The sequence below is a fragment of the Nematolebias whitei genome, chromosome 4 (genome assembly GCF_014905685.2).
Source record: "Nematolebias whitei isolate Nwh7 chromosome 4, NemWhi1, whole genome shotgun sequence".
Lineage (NCBI taxonomy): Eukaryota > Metazoa > Chordata > Actinopteri > Cyprinodontiformes > Rivulidae > Nematolebias > Nematolebias whitei.
In genome coordinates, this window is record NC_056501.1 from 18421643 (window position 1) to 18439810 (window position 18168).

At 37.7% G+C, this 18168-nt stretch overlaps 1 protein-coding gene across 2 annotated transcripts in view; it reads left to right on the plus strand.

Moving 5' to 3' along the window:
• The first annotated feature begins 1016 nt into the window (after positions 1 to 1016).
• pcdh11 (protocadherin 11) overlaps positions 1017 to 18168 on the plus strand; it is a 186164-nt gene continuing 169012 nt past the window's right edge. Inside the window, exons 1-3 of one of the 2 annotated variants that reach the window (XM_037675258.1) lie at positions 1017 to 1597; positions 7704 to 10211; positions 15818 to 16027. In XM_037675258.1, the coding sequence (XP_037531186.1) occupies positions 1058 to 1597; positions 7704 to 10211; positions 15818 to 15901 (3132 nt within the window). In that variant the 5' untranslated portion in view covers positions 1017 to 1057 and the 3' untranslated portion in view covers positions 15902 to 16027. Of the gene's footprint in view, positions 1598 to 7703; positions 10212 to 15817; positions 16028 to 18168 lie in introns of those variants that run through there. The other variant, XM_037675259.1, reaches the window with a different exon arrangement.

Genomic DNA, 18168 nt, shown 5'->3' on the forward strand with positions numbered 1-18168 from the left:
GCAGGGAAGGCATTGCCAGGCATGACTCCTTCATCGTATTCCAATGACCTACTTGGGTGTTGGCGGTTTGAGTTCCTGCCCTTTGGTGAGCGTTTACACATATCAAACAGTCAAAGACTTTGCAGAACAACAGCATCAAATGAATTGGAACACCTCTCCAGATTTTTTTTTTTTTTGCTCAGCATTCAAGGGTTTTTAGCGATCCATACAAACAGCCTTGGGGGAATGGGTTAGATTTAATGTTAATAAAAGAAAGAAAGCGAAAACATTTGTTGAGACTCAGTGAAGTTATAATTAAATGTCAGTAATTTGACTGATGGTGGCTTTCAAAATAAAGGATTTCACATCCTTGTTTCCCTCTCTTCGAACAGAGCTCTTATCATACTGTGCTCGCTTACACACATGGGCCAACATGAAATGTTTGAGAGCTCGATTGTTTACATTCAGAACAAATGAGGCTCTCCATTAATAGCTTCTGTCAAGCAGCACAAGTGCAAGTGTTTATGTGTATTCTTGCGTGAAAGCACCGTTCCTTAAGGCTTAGTTCTGCTTCCTCCAAATGAGCTGAAATCTGGATGTGAGGTGCACTTTCTGAAGAAACTTTATTTTGACTAATTCAAATGTAATTTTTTTTTTTTTCCATACCTACTGTTTTCCAGGCAAGGTAGTTCACTCAAAGTAACAATAAACTCAACATCTTTCATGGTTCAAATAATGATTCAAACACAACAATGAAATGGATTGATGGAACTCATGAACCACTAACCTTTCCTTGCGTCCTTGGTTAGTCAGTGTCATCAAAGGTTAATTGTGTAAAAAAAAGCCACTAATTTGCTCTTTTAGACATGGGAAGGATGTTGGATTGTAAAGAGGTTGCAATGAAAATGCCATAAAATGTGGGAAAGTAATACTAATTACAGCAGAACATGAATGCCATGTCATTTTCTTCATTGACGTTGTGCGTTCTGTCTTTTTCCCGCCTTTCTTTTCTCTCTTTCCTGTGTTTCTTCAGAGTGAATTGCTGCAGCAGGCGTGAAGCTCCCATCGACGTTTGAGCATGAACTTGGCAAGTCAGGTGCATGCACTGGTGATCTTGCTCACCTGTTTGGTCTTACTATGCAAGGCCCAGGAGAGGGACTACATCGTGAAAGAGGAGCAGCCAGAGAACGTCCGCATAGGGAATCTGCGCAAGGACCTCGACCTCCATCTTGACCCGAACATCAGGCTATCCTCGCCACTGCAGTTCAAGCCTGTGTATAAAACAGGCGACGTGCCTTTGGTGAGGGTGGAGGCCAACACGGGGGAGATTTTTACCACCAGTCACAGAATTGACAGGGAGAAGCTGTGCTCAGGAGTCTTCAATGAGAAACGCTGCTACTACGAGATCGAGGTGGCCGTGCTGCCCGATGAGATCTTCAGATTGGTTAAGATCCGTTTCCTGATCGAGGACGTAAATGACAACGCCCCACTTTTTCAGTCTACTGTTATAAACATCTCCATCCCTGAGAACACAGCCATCAACACCCGATACCCGGTGCCATCGGCCTTTGACCCTGACGTGGGGATAAATGGGATTCAACATTATGAGCTGGTCAAGGTGAGGTTTCATTCTTCATATCAAAATACCTTTCAATTGTTTTGCAGCTTAATTTTAATATAAAGATGTTTGTCCATTTGGATGGATAAATATAAAATTGATATTAGAATTTACAAGACTCTGTGTGAAAACACAAAATCTCCGTACAGCCTACAAACTTTTGGATATTTGTATATTGTGATTTTGACTAACACAAAGACTTTCACTCTTTCTGTACTTCAAAAAGAAAAGGTTTAGCATGTAGCATAATCTTATTTTGCAGTAAAAACCCAACAAATATATTTTTAAATGAACCTCATGCATTAACTTTAAACAAATGTAGCCCTTCATGTAGAACAAATTTATCATAAACTGCTCAATAAGTTTTTTATTGTTCATTTTGAAATCAAACTTTAGGCTCCATATAATCCATTTTAAAACAATGCAGTTTTTAAGGAAACAACTTGACATTTTAGACACTCTTTTTGCTTTTGTTTGCTATTTATTGAGCCTTAATAAGTGTTCTATTTGTTTTATTCATCATTTGTGGAAATGAGTCAGCAGTTAGAGTTCCATCATCATTGGCAAGCTGTGCTAATCCAGATGCAACAAAACAGCCCATGAAATGATCAAATCACTGTTCTGAATTCTTATGATGAAAATATTAGTTGCATTAGTGTTTCTTAAAATATTTTTATTTATCAAAAAGCAGAAAGTGTTGTTTATTTATTTATTTATTTCAGTTTGTCTTTCTCCATTAATCTTTCCATAAAATTGGTTGTCTTAATAATGACTAAAACTTTTGAACATCTTGCTACACGTCTGATTGTATTCACATTGATGAAAATTACATGTTGAAGAACATTCATATTAAAAGTTTCCAAGAGGTTTGCTAATTCCAGTATGTAATATTATCTGTATTGTTTAAAGAGAAAAGTATAGAATAGTTTATTTGTTAGAGTTCTGATACTTTTTTCTTGAGCCAACTGCATGTATCCCATTTTTTGTTGCATTTGCGTCTCCAACCTCAGCATGAAAAGTGTTTAAAAATGAAATTTTAACTTACAAGTTTCTAAGATCTACACCACTAACAGTGATGAATGATGTCAAATTTTCAATGGAATAAAAAAAACCTATTAAACAAGTTTCAGAAACATAAGCAAAGAGCTCCTCAACAGTCATATATTTGATAAACTAAAGGCCAATAGAGTGATGTGTCTTGGATTAATAATTGCTAGGAAAAATGAATTGACGTATAAAATTAATTGGCTTTTTCAAATAATCAAATGACTGTCTTCAGTAATAGAAGAATATTCAGCAAACATGGTTTTGATAGAGCTCTGGCACTCTGTTTTGCCTACAGCAGGCCATGTGTCTGCCCCAGGTCTGATTAATTTACCATTTTTAATTAGCTGGTGCTCGCATTATTTTGAAATTTCATGTGTTATGATTCCAGTCCTGCATTATTTTAATTTACAAAACCTGCTACAGAACTCAGTTCTGCTACACTCTTTTGTACATTTATAAACTTGAATTAATATAAAATCCTCATTAAAAAATATAACCACCTTTGACATAAAGTGGGATACATTGTGAAACCAGAAGTGTTTTATACCAACTATTAATATTTTATTTTAGTTTTAATATGAGAGAAGGAAAAACCAGATTGAGCTTTCACTGTGTGTATCAGAGAATGTGCAGGGAAGAGTGCAGACACAGCACAAACACTCCAAATCCAAAATCCTGCAAGTTATATGTACTAAACAAAGTGTAGTATATTAAAGGCAGGTGAAAAGTAATGCATTGTATTATGTTAACAGATGCTTCTTGTAGGTGTATGAAAAGCTTTTTTCTTGATTCATCTAATTGATTCTCTTTTAAAGTGCAGTGCAATATTCTCTCTTGCCTAATGGAGTCAGCTGTAAATTCTGCATTATGAGACAGTATAATAAATTCTGCATGAACAATCTATGCAAAATGCAATGCTTTGTGTACTGCAAATTGCATTAGCACAAACAAATTAAACTGAATTAAATAGGAATATGCTAGCACTCTGGGAGACGTCTTAAACACATGTGAAAGCTCATTGCGAGACAGAATTGGGAACTCCGTGATGTCTCAGATGGTATCAACACTGTGATGGGATGAACAGACCACTAGCTGCTTGCCTTGCTTACTAATTTTTAAAATCTCTCCATACTGGCGGGACATCTCCAGTGCTATGACTTGAATTGTTCATGCCTGGAAAATCACCAACCAAATGTTCAGCTCATTATAATGATCATATGCAATCATTTTCTTTGCCCTTTTCACAATATATAGCTCTCTAAACCCTGTGCCTACTCATTCATTTTACAGCATCTGTGGCTTTGCGTCCCTGACTCAGTTCTTCTCATTATATCCTCATTGTACCTGAGATTAATGTCTCAGGTTCTATATGAGTAAAATGTAGGAAGAAGCATTAAAGGAGCCAAAGACATTTTCAGCCTTTGGTGCCATTTATTTCAGAAGTGCAGCAGAAAGCCAGGGGTTTAGTGTGGAAGGACTGTGCAAGCATTTCCTAGAATAGCTCTTGGCTACTAAGCCACCCATGGTCTATCTCTGTTTGGTCTCTGAGAGATTTTACTCAGAAGCCCCCTAAGAGTGATATTTTGTCTAGTTGTCTTGTATTGTTCAGGGCACAGTTTTGAAATTGCTGCCATGCTATAGCACAATCAGTCAGCCATGTTCAGTGATGTGCCACTTCATGTTACCTGTCCATGTTGTCAACTTACATATGAAGAAAAAACAAACACAGTAGCTTCCTTTTGGTCCATTTTCAAAGCAAAGAGTAGAAAAAAGCTCATTTGCTGTACACAGTGTTACAGCTCTACACATAATGGTTGGCAATCATGCCCATACACTGCCATCATTGTAGCCAAGTGTTACATCATGTGAATTACACAGAAATTATCCAAAGTAATTGTCAAAGCTGTAGAAGCCATGGTTAGTGTTAGGTTTTTGATAAACAGGACAGCAGAAATAACTTTACACATAACACACTTGTCTGGGTTGTCAATCAAAGCATGACAAATCCCAAACAAATGAAAATAAGAAATAAAAAAAAAATAAAAAAATGGCTGAACTTCTATTTGGTTTATGAAAATGTTTCACTTCCTATTCTAGTGCTGTTTGTAAGGAAACAGCTTATGAGAAGAGAAAAATCTTCAATTTCAGAACAGAAGTCTAGATGTTTTGTCTGCTTTTTTTTAAACTAAATGTATATTTTTTGCTTCTAACAATATTTTTTAGGCCTCACTGATAAAAAGGATTTTATAGAGGACATTTAGCTTTAGCTCTGTGCTGCAAACCCAGATATTCCCACAAGTAATTTCCAGGTGGCAACTTGGTTCATGTGTGTCTTTCCGAAATGTAGCTTTAAGTTTTTAGTCTATGTAACAGTTTTGTGTTTGAGTAAGACCAACTTTCCTCACATAATGTTTCAAAGATGATAATTTTATGCAAGCTTTGATCTGAGGTAGCAAGAACAATTTGATTAATTCCTTCCCGGCTGACTATATGTGAAAATATATGATTGGTGAGCAGAGAGCTCAAGTTGAGATTATTCACGTTTTCCATGTGTTGGCACGGTATTCTTGGGGATGGCAAAATGAGACAATTCCCAGCGTCTTTTGTTCTAATTATACACATGCTTCATTGCCTGCAGCAAAAGTGGATAAGGGATAGACAGAAATTAAAAGGAAGAGTAAGAGAAAAGTAAGTTTATATCAGCAAAATGAAGAAATGCAAAACCTGTAAATTATTTCATCATTCTGTCCTCTTGATAGTTTCCACAGTGTTTATTACCCTCCTGATATGTTCACAGTTCAATCTTTGTCTCTGAGAAAGATGGAGGCTGTGATAATCTCTGGTACTGTTTGTCAAGCAAGGGTTCAGCATGTTCATTTTCTTTTAATCAGCCATCTCTGCTTCTGTTGGTGTGCCTCAGTCATTTTCACAGAAACGAACCAATTCTCATTAAAGCATACATTGTCCATTGTCTTGTTGTTTGGAATAAGAAGCGACTCTAACGAGTTCAAGAAAGCGTTTACAGTGTTTGTGTGCTGGAAAAGTAAGGAATGGTATAATGTGCACACTTAGCCATTAAGTGAGTTTTGTCCTTCCTGCTCAGCCTTAAGGTTTCAAGTGAGTGATTCATGCTAGTGTTTGGCCTTTTCTTAGCCTGCTCCAGATCTTATCACAATCCACCAGACTAATTCTGTATTCAGAAGAATGCACACCCGCAGAGAAAGCTTTCTTCAACTTATTGAAATGCAGTGAGGGCTGTCTTGTCAGTTGTAAAATTGTCTGAAACCAAGACAAAAGCACAGTGGAACTGCTAGCTCATAAATCACTGTGCAACATTCCCTTTGACACATGCTAACTCAACATCCGACTATTATCAGGCTTTTCCAAATATCACTGCACAGATACTGAGCTACTGTGCAGAATCAATGAACTAGTCAAACAACTGAGGATTGAGGAGCTCTGCAACGATGGAATAGCTGATAACAATGCAGTCCCCAGAACGTTGTCTTGGACCTTTCAGTTATGCGAGAAGTCATTTTTTCGTGTCTGTATATAAATATTCAGCAGAGTTAAGCCATATGGCAATTTCTTGACATTCTATATGCCATATCTGTTTATCCCTGGATGACTTTAGATTGCCAGAAGGATCCTTAAATAAGGTCTGAAAGATCATTGCCGCAGTGTTGGCCGTTTTAAGTAGTTCCGTCAATCACTAACGTGTTGACAACACTCCCTCTGCATGCAATTTTTCAGAGTACACAATAATTTACATGCTGCAGCTGGACGTTCTTGCGCCGGCTACAACGCTGTGCTGGCATAGGAACAGTTCTACATTCTGAAATATAGTGCACACTCTTGTGCTTGCAATTTGGTTAAAATGGTCCCCCCTTGAATACCAAGAATGTACATATCTTAATCTCATTTGATAGCTGTGCCTAGACAGAGTAATCTCTTCCAACATTATGTGCAGCATGAAGCTTATCTCTTTAAAGAGGATGCTTTTTCTTGTTTTACCATGAAACTGCTTCTGACTGAGAGAGCTTCAAAGGGCTTCTTTGTTTCGTAATGTGCATGCAGCTCATTCATAGGCTTGATCTTCTTCTTTTTTCCTCCCCTGCTCTCCTTTTCATGTCTTTTTCTGTCCTCTCCATCTCTCACTTGCTTTATTCCTTTCTTCTCGCCACTGATGTATAAGTTCTTACCATACAAAATTTATTGTAAACATAAGGAAGGCATTTACTCCTAACAACTATTGCCAGTTTTTTTCTGGTTCTTCGTGTAGATTACAGATCCAGTTCATTTCACTCTCTTCCAGCTTTACTTTTGCATAGATTTGGCTCTTCTTGAGCGAAAAGCCTTTCTAACATGTCACATTTTACCTTTACTCTTCTTTTGGCTTAAGATGATGTGGTTTTGCAGTGTACCTAAATACATGTTTATTGGAGTGTCTCCATTTCCATCAGTCTTTTTCTCTCTGTAAATGAAACTGGAATAGTGCAAGGTTTCCTGCTCTGTTCTATCATGACACAAGATAGGAGGATAAAGTGAAATCTCATTTTAGTAAAGGCAGAGGAAATTTGATGAGAGGGCTAAAAAGCAGTAAATGAATCTATTCAAGCTGTAGGTATTCAGAGGACTGAAAGACTTAATTTACTACAAGGTTTGGTCACATTTGAAAATGATTAATTTCTTCTTTTACCTTTTAAACAGTTGTGTTTCATGGATTGTGTAAAAATGTGAAACAATTTAATGATTAGTGTGCTTGTACTCAACTAAGATGAGCAAAGCAGTACCAATAACCTAGCTTCTCAGGATGTACAATTCTTGAGTTCCAACAAAATTGTATTAAAAAGTTCTAATAAAGCTCATTAACCTAAGAATATTATTAATCATTTGTGTTTTAAAGGGAATTAACAAACTGACACTAAACAAAAACTTGTCAGGCACTTTGGGGGTCTTTTTGTGAATATTAACATGTTTAGTTTAACGCTTATGTGGTATTCAGTATTGTTTACAAGTAAACAAATTATAATTTACCAAAACTGTTTTGTCGTTTCAGAGTGTCAATGAATTTGGCTTAGACATCATTGAGACCCCTGAAGGTGACAAGTGGCCTCAACTGATTGTTCAGCAGAACCTTGACCGGGAGCAAAAAGACACCTTTGTAATGAAGATCAAGGTGGAGGATGGTGGCAGCCCACCCAAGTCTAGCACTGCTATTCTCCAAGTTACCATCTCAGATGTCAATGACAATCGTCCAATCTTCAAGGACAGTGAACTGGAGGTTTCTGTGCCAGAGAATGCTCCAATGGGGACGTCAGTTGCTCAGCTTCATGCCACAGATGCAGACTTGGGTTCTAATGCACAAATCCACTTTGCTTTCAGCAACCAGGTCTCCTTCTCAACCAAGCGTCATTTTGCTATCAACAGTTCCACTGGGCTGATCACTGTGAAGCAACCGTTGGACAGGGAGGTGACTCCTGTACATAAACTCATAGTTCTAGCAAGTGATGGCAGCTCCACCCCATCCAGAGCTACAGTGATTGTTAATGTCACTGATGTCAATGACAATGTGCCCTCCATAGACACTCGCTACATTATCAACCTGGTAAACGGGACTGTACTGCTGTCTGAGAATGCACCCCTCAATACCAAAATAGCCCTTATTACTGTTACTGACAAGGATGCAGATCTGTATGGAAAAGTGGCTTGCTACACCGACCATGATGTTCCTTTCCGGTTGAAGCCAGTCTTTAATGATCAGTTCTTATTAGAGACAGCTGCTCCTCTTGATTTTGAGACAACTCGAGAATATGCTATTAAGATAGTGGCCTCGGATAGAGGGACACCTCCTTTGAACACTTCAGCTATGGTTCTAATTAAAATCAAGGATGAGAATGACAATGCACCCATCTTTCCTCAGCCTGAAATTCAGCTTTCCATACCGGAGAACAATGACCCTTCAACACAGCTAATAAAAATCAGTGCCACAGATGCAGATAGTGGGCATAATGCAGAGATTATTTATACTCTTGGCCCTGATGCACCTGATGGGTTTAATGTAGACAGGCAGTTAGGAATTCTCTCTGTTGGGAAGCGACTAGACAGAGAGAAACAGGAGAGGTACTCATTCACTGTCATGGCAAGAGACAATGGTTCAACCCCCCTACTGAGCAACGTCACCGTTAGGCTAATTGTCCAGGACCTTAATGACAACAGCCCAGCTTTCACACACCCTGAATACAACTTCTATGTGCCTGAGAACCTGCCTCTCTATGGCACTGTTGGTTTAATCACAGTGACTGATGCAGATGCAGGAGATAATGCTGTTATAACTCTGTCTATTTTGAATGGGAAAGACAATTTCATCATTGATCCACAAACGGGTGTGATTAAACCAAACATCACTTTTGACAGGGAGCAGCAAAGCTCTTACACATTTATGGTCAAAGCAGTTGATGGAGGGCAGCCGCCCAGCACTTCTTATGCTAAGGTCACTATTAATGTAGTGGATGTGAATGACAATCGCCCTGTGTTTGTCATCCCTTCCTCCAATTACTCATATGACCTAGTGCGGACCATCACCACCCCTGGTTCTGTGGTCACCAGAGTGTTTGCCATTGACAATGACACAGGTATGAATGCTGAGCTGCATTACAGTATTATCAGCAGCATAATCATCACTTCTAGGGTCTCCCCTCGAGGTCTCTTTACCATTGATAAAACAACGGGTAACATAACTCTGCAGGAGAAAATAGTATTAGCTGATCAGGGACTGCATAGGCTGGTAGTCAAGGTCAAAGATTTAGGCCAGCCTGAGTCATTACACGCTATCACTCTTGTTCACTTGTTTGTCAATGACACTGTGTCAAATGCTACCTTTATCCAAGAGCAGCTGCGGAAAAGTATGGAAACACCGCTGGATCGTAACATAGGGGACAATGAGGTAACACCTCAAGCGAATGGATATGTAATTGTTGTAATAGCTATCATAGCAGGGACCATGACTGTCATCTTGGTGATATTTGTTACTGCCTTGGTACGATGCCGGCAGACACCCAGACATAAAGTAGTTCAGAAGGGCAAGCAGAGTGGGGAGTGGGTGTCACCCAATCAAGAAAATCGTCAGATCAAAAAGAAGAAGAAAAGAAAGAAGCGATCCCCTAAGAGCCTTCTTTTGAACTTTGTGACCATAGATGAATCCAAGCCTGAAGACCCCACGCATGAGCATGTTAATGGAACATTGGATCTCCCTGTGGAGCTGGAGGAGCAAACCATGGGAAAGTACAATTGGGCGACCACACCCACGACCTTCAAACCTGACAGCCCAGATTTAGCCAAGCATTACAAGTCTGCATCACCTCAGCCTACATTTCAAATCAAACCAGAAACTCCTGTGGCCCCTAAGAAACACCACGTGATCCAGGAGCTCCCTTTGGACAACACATTTGTGGTGGGCTGTGACTCACTTTCCAAGTGTTCATCGACTAGCTCCGACCAGTACAGTGTCTCAGGGTGCGGCTGTCAGGGGGGATTCAAGACTGCAGGGCAAATCACCACCCGGCAGGTAATTCATGACTTCCTTTTTAAACCCACCCACACTAGTCCCCACTCACACTCCCATTGCTGTTCCTTAGTAGATGATGTGAAAGAGGGGAGGTGGAGGTATAACGACCGGGGAATTTCTCACACAAACCATGACCGTGTCTACATGAATGTCATTTGCACATAAAATGGGGACTGATACATAGTTTGTCACAATTAATAGTTCATATTTCTCAGTATCTGTTAATTCTCTAATTCACCCTTCTTTATGGGCAGCCATGACTTCAATGCAAAAATACAGTTGAGGTTAATTTGATATTCTAAAGTTTCAGTAATAACAAGAATATTAATGCTAATATATTATTACCTCAGCTGTGAATAGTTGAAGGCAATAGCTTGATTTTGAGGGTTGTGTGATAGGGGACAGTTTTTGAACTCCACAATTGAATTTGAGATCAAAAGCAGATGAAGCTGTGTCTATCTGGCAAATATGTTCAACAATACATATAAAATGAATTAAAGACTACTCATCTCATCAAGTATTCTTTGAGCCAAAAAGTGTGAAATATGCCCATTTTGAGCCAATAAATGTCAGAAAAAAACACACAAAAAAAGCTTTGGGTGTGCTAGAATGGCTTGATAAATAACCAGAGCCTTTTTTTGGCTTCTGTCCTTAAAACAGTCTTAAAATGTGCCAGAGAGGCTGTATGAAAGTGAGGCTCATTCGAATACTAAGGTGCAGCAAAGGGCTTATGATTCCCTAAAAGATACTTGCCAAATGTGAAATGCCCCAATAAAATAAAAGCTGGCAAGGGAAATAAATGTAAATCAGATGTAAGTAGAGGTGGCCTTACTTAGTCCTGGCAGCCAAAGCTCAGTGCTGTTTGGAAGACTGAGTACTGCTCGGGACAGAGGAAGGGGGGTCATAGGGATCAAGGTGATGCAGAGCCTTGAGACCAATATACTTAAACACCAAGGGAGCAATAGTCCATAAAAAGCCTACCAGGTCAACCCTACACCAAGCCCATAAATGTTCTTCTTTAATGACCCCAATTATTGTTATAAATGGCATATGTAGAAACCTTTTTTGCATGGCTTAAATTTGCTGATCTAGAGTTAGACTAATCTCAGCACAAATCTTTCTCACTTTGACATGTTTTAGTGAGTGCTTGACACCGAAAAAATATTCATTGTTGTATTTCTAATGTATGATTACATATTTGACCTGCTGTCGGCACAATTTAATTAAACAAGGCTGACTGAGTGCAGAGAATCATTTTGTTCATACTGGCATAGGCATTGTTGTGGTTTTACCTCAAGCATCCAGTCAACTAAGTTTTTTATTTTTTTATTTTACATTTCCTTAAGCATTTCTTTTAGATTTGTTTGTTGTCGTTGCACTGGTTTGTGTTTATGTTCTACTTTTGATCATATTTATTATAACTGCCACTCATCCATTTCTAGGTCAATTTCACGATATTGCATCAATAATATGTTTATAACATTATTTATTTCACAAGGTGTTCTCCCTTTGTTTGCGTCTTCAGCTTCATGTTGCTCAATGTTTTCTACATTTCTGGTTGTATTATGCTTCTTTTACTCACAGTAGATTTTTTGTGTGACACCGAGCAAGCATTTCTCATAGAATAGTCGTTGTAAATGACTGTTGATCCAGTAAAGTGTAGTACTTAGGCTAATTTGTGAAGACACCCACACAGAGCTGATCGTCATTTCTCTCATCCACCTTTTATTTGAAACCCTAGTTAAAAGCTATGCCCTGCCATGCTGCATCATGCATAAGCCTACTACATGCCCCTGGTACTGAAGATTTAATCCATAATGTGTTTATACGACACACTGTCAAGTTGTCAGTATGATTTTCCCCTTCTTACACGTAATGACTTCCAGAGCAGATGCAGAAATAGTCAGTTTGTGTTCAACAATTCAGAATTATTATCCCTTGCGAATTTAATGCATCACAGACTTAAATTGATTTTCACTTATGGTGCTGATCAGAGTGGAGCATTTTTGTACCGATAATTTCGAAATCTATGAATATTTGATTAGTAAACATTCTTCCAAATCTTCAGGCTATGTTTGTATCTCATTATTTCCAAGGTATATTTATTCACTCATCTAGCTGAAAACAGGTTTTATGTGCACAATCTTCTCATAGTTTGATATCAACAATTGAAAACAATAACACAGAATGTTTTCTCAGTGGATATACTTACCAAGAGCCATCCTTGGTGATGTTACGTCGACAGCATATCTAATTTTCGTGTCGCCTTAAGCAAATGACAAGTGAATCCTCCCACTTTAAATGTTACATTTCCCACCAGTTTAGAATGTGCTTATTTAAAGCCTGTGTCACGGAAAAAAATAGCATGAAGCTATGCCCGATGAGAATCAGTGGTTGCAAAGGTTAATTAAATGCACTAAAGGGTTAATCACTTGTAATACAGTATGATTAAAATCACCGTAATTGGTTTGCGAATAAGGCTGATAAGGAATGGTGGGGGGAAAGCAGCCGTCCTTTAAGATTATCAGGAGTGCCACAAACTATCCTTGGGCGATTCATGTTCAAGTGATGTGAGGTAGATGACCAGAAGCCCTGTTTGTTGGGGCCCAATTACAACTTCAGCTCGCTTTGATTTAATCTTTGTGCTTTCTTAGAACAAAACCCTCTATTTTCTAAGTCTTAAGAAGAACACTTGAAAACGGCACTTCTTCAAAAGATGTGGTTCTTGCTTTTATTAGATGAGGCAAAAAGAATGCGCGAGCACTCTGGAGTTTGTCAAGATGATTTGAAGTGCTGTTTTTAAAACCAAAGCGGCATTTGTTCTTTAAGCGCCAGACATTCTGTCTTTCTTCAGTGCAACCTTAATGCTAGAACTCCAAAAGCAAAGATCATAGGGAAGTTGTTAAGTTTTCCCCTTTTCCTTCATCAAAGAGAAAGACAATGCTTTAGTTACTTTGCAGTGATATGCCATGCACCTAATGCTGGTGAAAATATCTCATAGACAAAAATCCCACCCATGGAATACCAATCAAGGGGGGACATAGGAGATAATTATAGTTGAAGGTCACCAAAATGTTTTCAGGGACTTTACAGATGTACCTGATAAGAAGTAAAGCTTGTAAAAATACTTCAGAGACTCCAGATTTGTGCCACCATATGGCTTCATTATACAAGAACAGTATTTGCAAATGCCACCCTCCCTTTTTCTATCCCTTTTTTTTCCAAGTCTCATAATTTGCTTTTAACCCCTACCCCCTTTGATATTAGAGGTCAGTCCGCCTCCAGTGATGAGGAGCTTTTAGAACATTTGCGTTTGAGGAGGACGACTCAAATAACTTCTTGACTAATTTCAGACACCACATTTACAGAAACAAATAGTTAATTAATTCTTTTGTAAAACGGTTTCTATTTTGTTTGTCCAACTTACTGCAAAGTAATGTTATTGTTGTAGTTTTTTTGTATTATATAAAGATAAATTACACTTTGCTTAGATGATCTTTAGAGTAATAGGGACTTTTGTTTTTTTTTTGCTTCCTTTGGATATGATTTCATGTGAGGACTAGTTTTTGTAAAACAGATTGTGAAGTGTTGCAGTATTAGGTCAGTCATTGATATGTGCCAATTACATCGTAACAGCTTGATCACAATGAGGAAAAATACATAAAAAAGACCAGTGTAATACTAAGATTTAAAGCAAAATAAGTTATTTCATTATCTAGGAGCTTTTTTATATGAACATTAACTATGAGTAAATAGTAAATATAAGATTCTAGAGAATAAATTTATTGCACATTATAGTGGAGTATATTTAATTCAATTTTAATGCAATATTAAAAATAAAACGTTGAGAAAATACAAACAAATGTGTTCACAGTCACTCTGTTTATGTTAAACATTCCAAGATTTTATGACCCTGATGTGTCAGCTATTTGTATTTTCAAGATCAAAGTCTGATTTTAAATTCTTCTTTCAAGTATTGAGATTTAATTAAAAATCAGGGTGAGGTGAAAACAACACAAAAAGAGCCAACAGGCCATTTCTTATAAAATGTGATTTTTAAACAGGTATATACAAATGTAAACAACTCAAAAAAAAAAAAAGAATAACCATCAGCTAAATGTTGCCATTGTTCTAAAGTAATTGCTCTAATTTTGCTGAATACTGTTCCTTCCAAGTCATTTTGCTCTTTGTAAAATAGAGGCCTAACAATCAAATACTAGCAAGTTAATTAACAGGTAATTAGACAAGCCTGCAGTCGAGTGCTTGTTTTAACAGTATTTATAGTAAATCTCATGGTCTGTAGAAAATGTCGGTTTCAAAACAAATTTGCCTTAAATCAGTGATGGATGACATTTGTTAGACAGTGCATGCTTTTGGAAACAAAACATTATCAGTTAACTTAAGGTGGGGATATTTGTTGTTTCACTGCCATAAACAGCTGAATGATGGCTTCCAGCATCAGGCGGGGGAGGGGAGAACTAATTTACCCTTTACACTTTGACTAGAGAAAACCCCGCACTGTCTTTGTCATCTTAGTAAAAATTGATAAACCAGAATCAGGTCCATGCCTAATTTCAAGGTTCTTTATTGTCATTTGCATCACATGTGATACGAAATTGTGTACTCAAGGTCCCAGTTACACCCAAAAATAGCAAAATTATAACGTATAAAAAGAAACAATACGTAAAGATCTAAGACATACACTAAGATATCCACTAAAGAAATGCTAACAATACTCTAACAATACGCTAAAAGGTCTAAGATATACATTAAACGCTAATAATGTAAAATAATATGGTATATTCAACAGCAGCCTGAACATGAGCATATATTTTTCAACATATATAATTTATAAACATATATTCAACATATACGAACATTTCAACATATATGTTACCCTGTACATGCCAAGGAAAAACATGCTTGAACAGAGATTAGCTCAACTTTTGAATCAGATACTTTCATTATATTCTAAAAGAAATATTGTTCTTGCTTGTGTCTTGATATCATTATTATGTCTGGTTGATTTTTTTTATTTTATTTTATTTCTTGTTTCTGTTTCTGTTGAGCCATTGCGTCTGCAGTCACTACCTAACGTCAGCCCCATCAGGTCCAATTGATTATCCCTGTGTTAAGTACTTGCAGATGTGCTGCTAACTGTCTGAGGAACAACAAAATGTTATCTTCTGTACATATCAGAGGACTCAACTGGCAAGGGTCCGAATGAGAGTGGGCCTAAATTGATTCAAATGGTTTGCTTTTAGGGGAAATGAAGAGTGCTGCACTAGTGTGGTGGGAGACCAAAAAAAAAAAAATCACAAATTGCGAGTCCTAATTGGAAAAGATTGCATGCTCTGATAAGTACAGGAAAATACACAAACTTGTGACACTTGAGGCATTCTTCAAGGAAACCTGGCATGACTTGACTGCCAGCAGTTCCTTGAAGAAAGCTTTTTTTATAAGCCATTCTTTTCTTCTTTTTAAATGTTTTTTTTTTTCAGCGTCAGTTTAACCTCACACCAATAAGGTTACAGCTTAGGTTGCTCAGAGCTCATTGATATTGTAACCACAATCTCCCTATATCTGTCTGTCTCTCTATATTTCAGGAGATGGCACTGAACCCACCACACTATGGCACACTCTGTGACACAGGTACAGCTCGCTCCCACAGGATTAAAATCAATCTCTAGCTCCCGCTTCCTAAAGAGGAAGAGAAAGAGAGAAAAAGAGAGAGGGCAGAGAAAGATAAAAGATGGAAGAACTGAAGAGGTGAAACAAGTACTTTACTGTCTCTACAGCCTGAAACGGCACCTCTTCATTCATTTGAGTACATAAGATGAACTTGGAGAGGGACAGGCGGGTGAGGCGTCTCAGAAAAGAAGACGCGCTTCATGTTCCTGTCTGAAACTTGACAAAGCTCCTCTTGTGCATCTGTTGGACATCTGAAATGCTTCATGCTAGTTTTAGTTTTATGCTACGTTATACCTGTTACCATGCGGAGGTTTTGCCCTGAACCCTCGCAAGACAATGTCCCATTCAAGCTCCCCAACTGTAAAATAGGTGTCAAATACAGTCAGTAGATCTGTAAAGTATGTTTATATGTATGTATGTATATCTATCACAAATTTGATGGTGTTTATATTTATTGACTGCTTCTTTTTGCCTTGTTTAAAAAAAAAAAAACAACAGCCTAGCGGCCATTTTATTTTCTTACCTTTATGGTTTTATATCTTTAATTCTTTACAATGTATTTATGCTGCAATGCCTTCAACCTGTAGGCTTAAATTGCTCACATTTTGTTACTCTTTGCCCTTTTTCTGTTCCACTTTTGATACCAATGATAGCATTGTGACTGACGAGTTAAAGAAATGCGCTCAGCCCCTCAACAGAACCACAACAACAGTGCTTTTTTTTTTTTTTTTTTTATGTGTGTATGTGTGTGCTAAAGATCACCAAGCTGTTATTACACAGGAAGAAATGGTAGGACAAGTTTAATACTTTGAGCTAAGCCACAATCACAAGGGACTAACTGCTCGGGTCATAATCAAAAGCTGTTTATGTAGGGCAGATTCAAAGCGCGCTAAGCCTAACCTTTTGTGTGTCGCTTTCTGTTCCTAAATCAGAAGTGATTTACCCAGGAGATCTACATTTAAATGACTCCAGATGGTAAAAAAAAAAAAAAAAGAAAGAAAAATAATCATCCTCAAACAGTGGTTGAGTTGATGGCGAACAGAAAGGACTAAAAGTAATTTTCCTGCAAACTTAAACCAGGATTTACGTTAAAGAAAAAGTAGCAATAAATTTGCATGTAACAGAAACACAAAAAAAACGTATTAGGCCCCTTTTTGGAGCATAATTTAACTAAACTTTTTTCTTTACATTTAGGCTCATGATGACATGTTCCAAAATCAGTTGTCAAAAGTAACAGGCTTGATGGTTTAGCGGCATGACTGTGCAATATTCCTGGTAAATGGTGAGCTCAAAATGTATTCAGTAGGTTAAGGCCTAACAGGCACCATCAGTGCACACTTATGACCATAGAATTAGAGACGTCAATATAGACATAGCCTGTGTATTCACTCAAAAATGTACAGACAAAATGGACCAGGGACCGTTTTCCCCCTTCTGTGAGGCTGTTTATAGGTAAATCAAATTACTGCACGGAACAGCAGCCCTTTTGATTTTTTTTCCAGTCTAAATTTGTTATGATTGTACAGACTATGTCTACTTTACAGCTTTTAATTTTATATGCTTTTGCCTCTCTGTGAGGCTGGTTATTATTTAAAGAAAATATATTTGTGAAATTATGGTATCAAATATGTTCACTACTTCATAGGCGCCACGGTATGAAATACACACAGCATCTTAGCACTGTGTAATAATTAGATTTACCTGATCTTTGGGGGAAAGGGAAAAATACATTGGGAAAGCTTTTTGTCTTTGTAAGGGAGACAGAAAACCTCACTTTTATTCAATGTGAATTCAATATGCACCTTACATGATCTTTGTAATTGACTTTTATTTGCCAGTGTGGAGAAAATTGTAAATGTTTTGTTTATGTATGTGTGAGCTTCTGAAATTTATTAAAGTCTTTTTGCATTGTACTCAATATTTTTGATGACTCTTCTTACTCACTGTTCTTGGCATTTAATATTAGTTTCAGTTGTTTGCACATTTCAGCTCCTGTGTCTGTTCGGCACAAACAGGCAGACGGAAATTTTGGAAAAATAATATGCCTATAGGAATAATCTGTTGTCAGATAGGTTGTAACCTTTTGGAGTAAGTGTAGCTATGCTGGTTTGAACACCGTTAATGGGTGCTCCACACAGTAAGTGCAGACAATTGATTGGCTCATTTTAGCAACAGAAAAACGCCCATATCCCATCTCCATTTTTCCAATGGTATGGCTATGGTATTGAATCGGAACGTCAGTAACAGATTAGAGATTTAAAGTTAT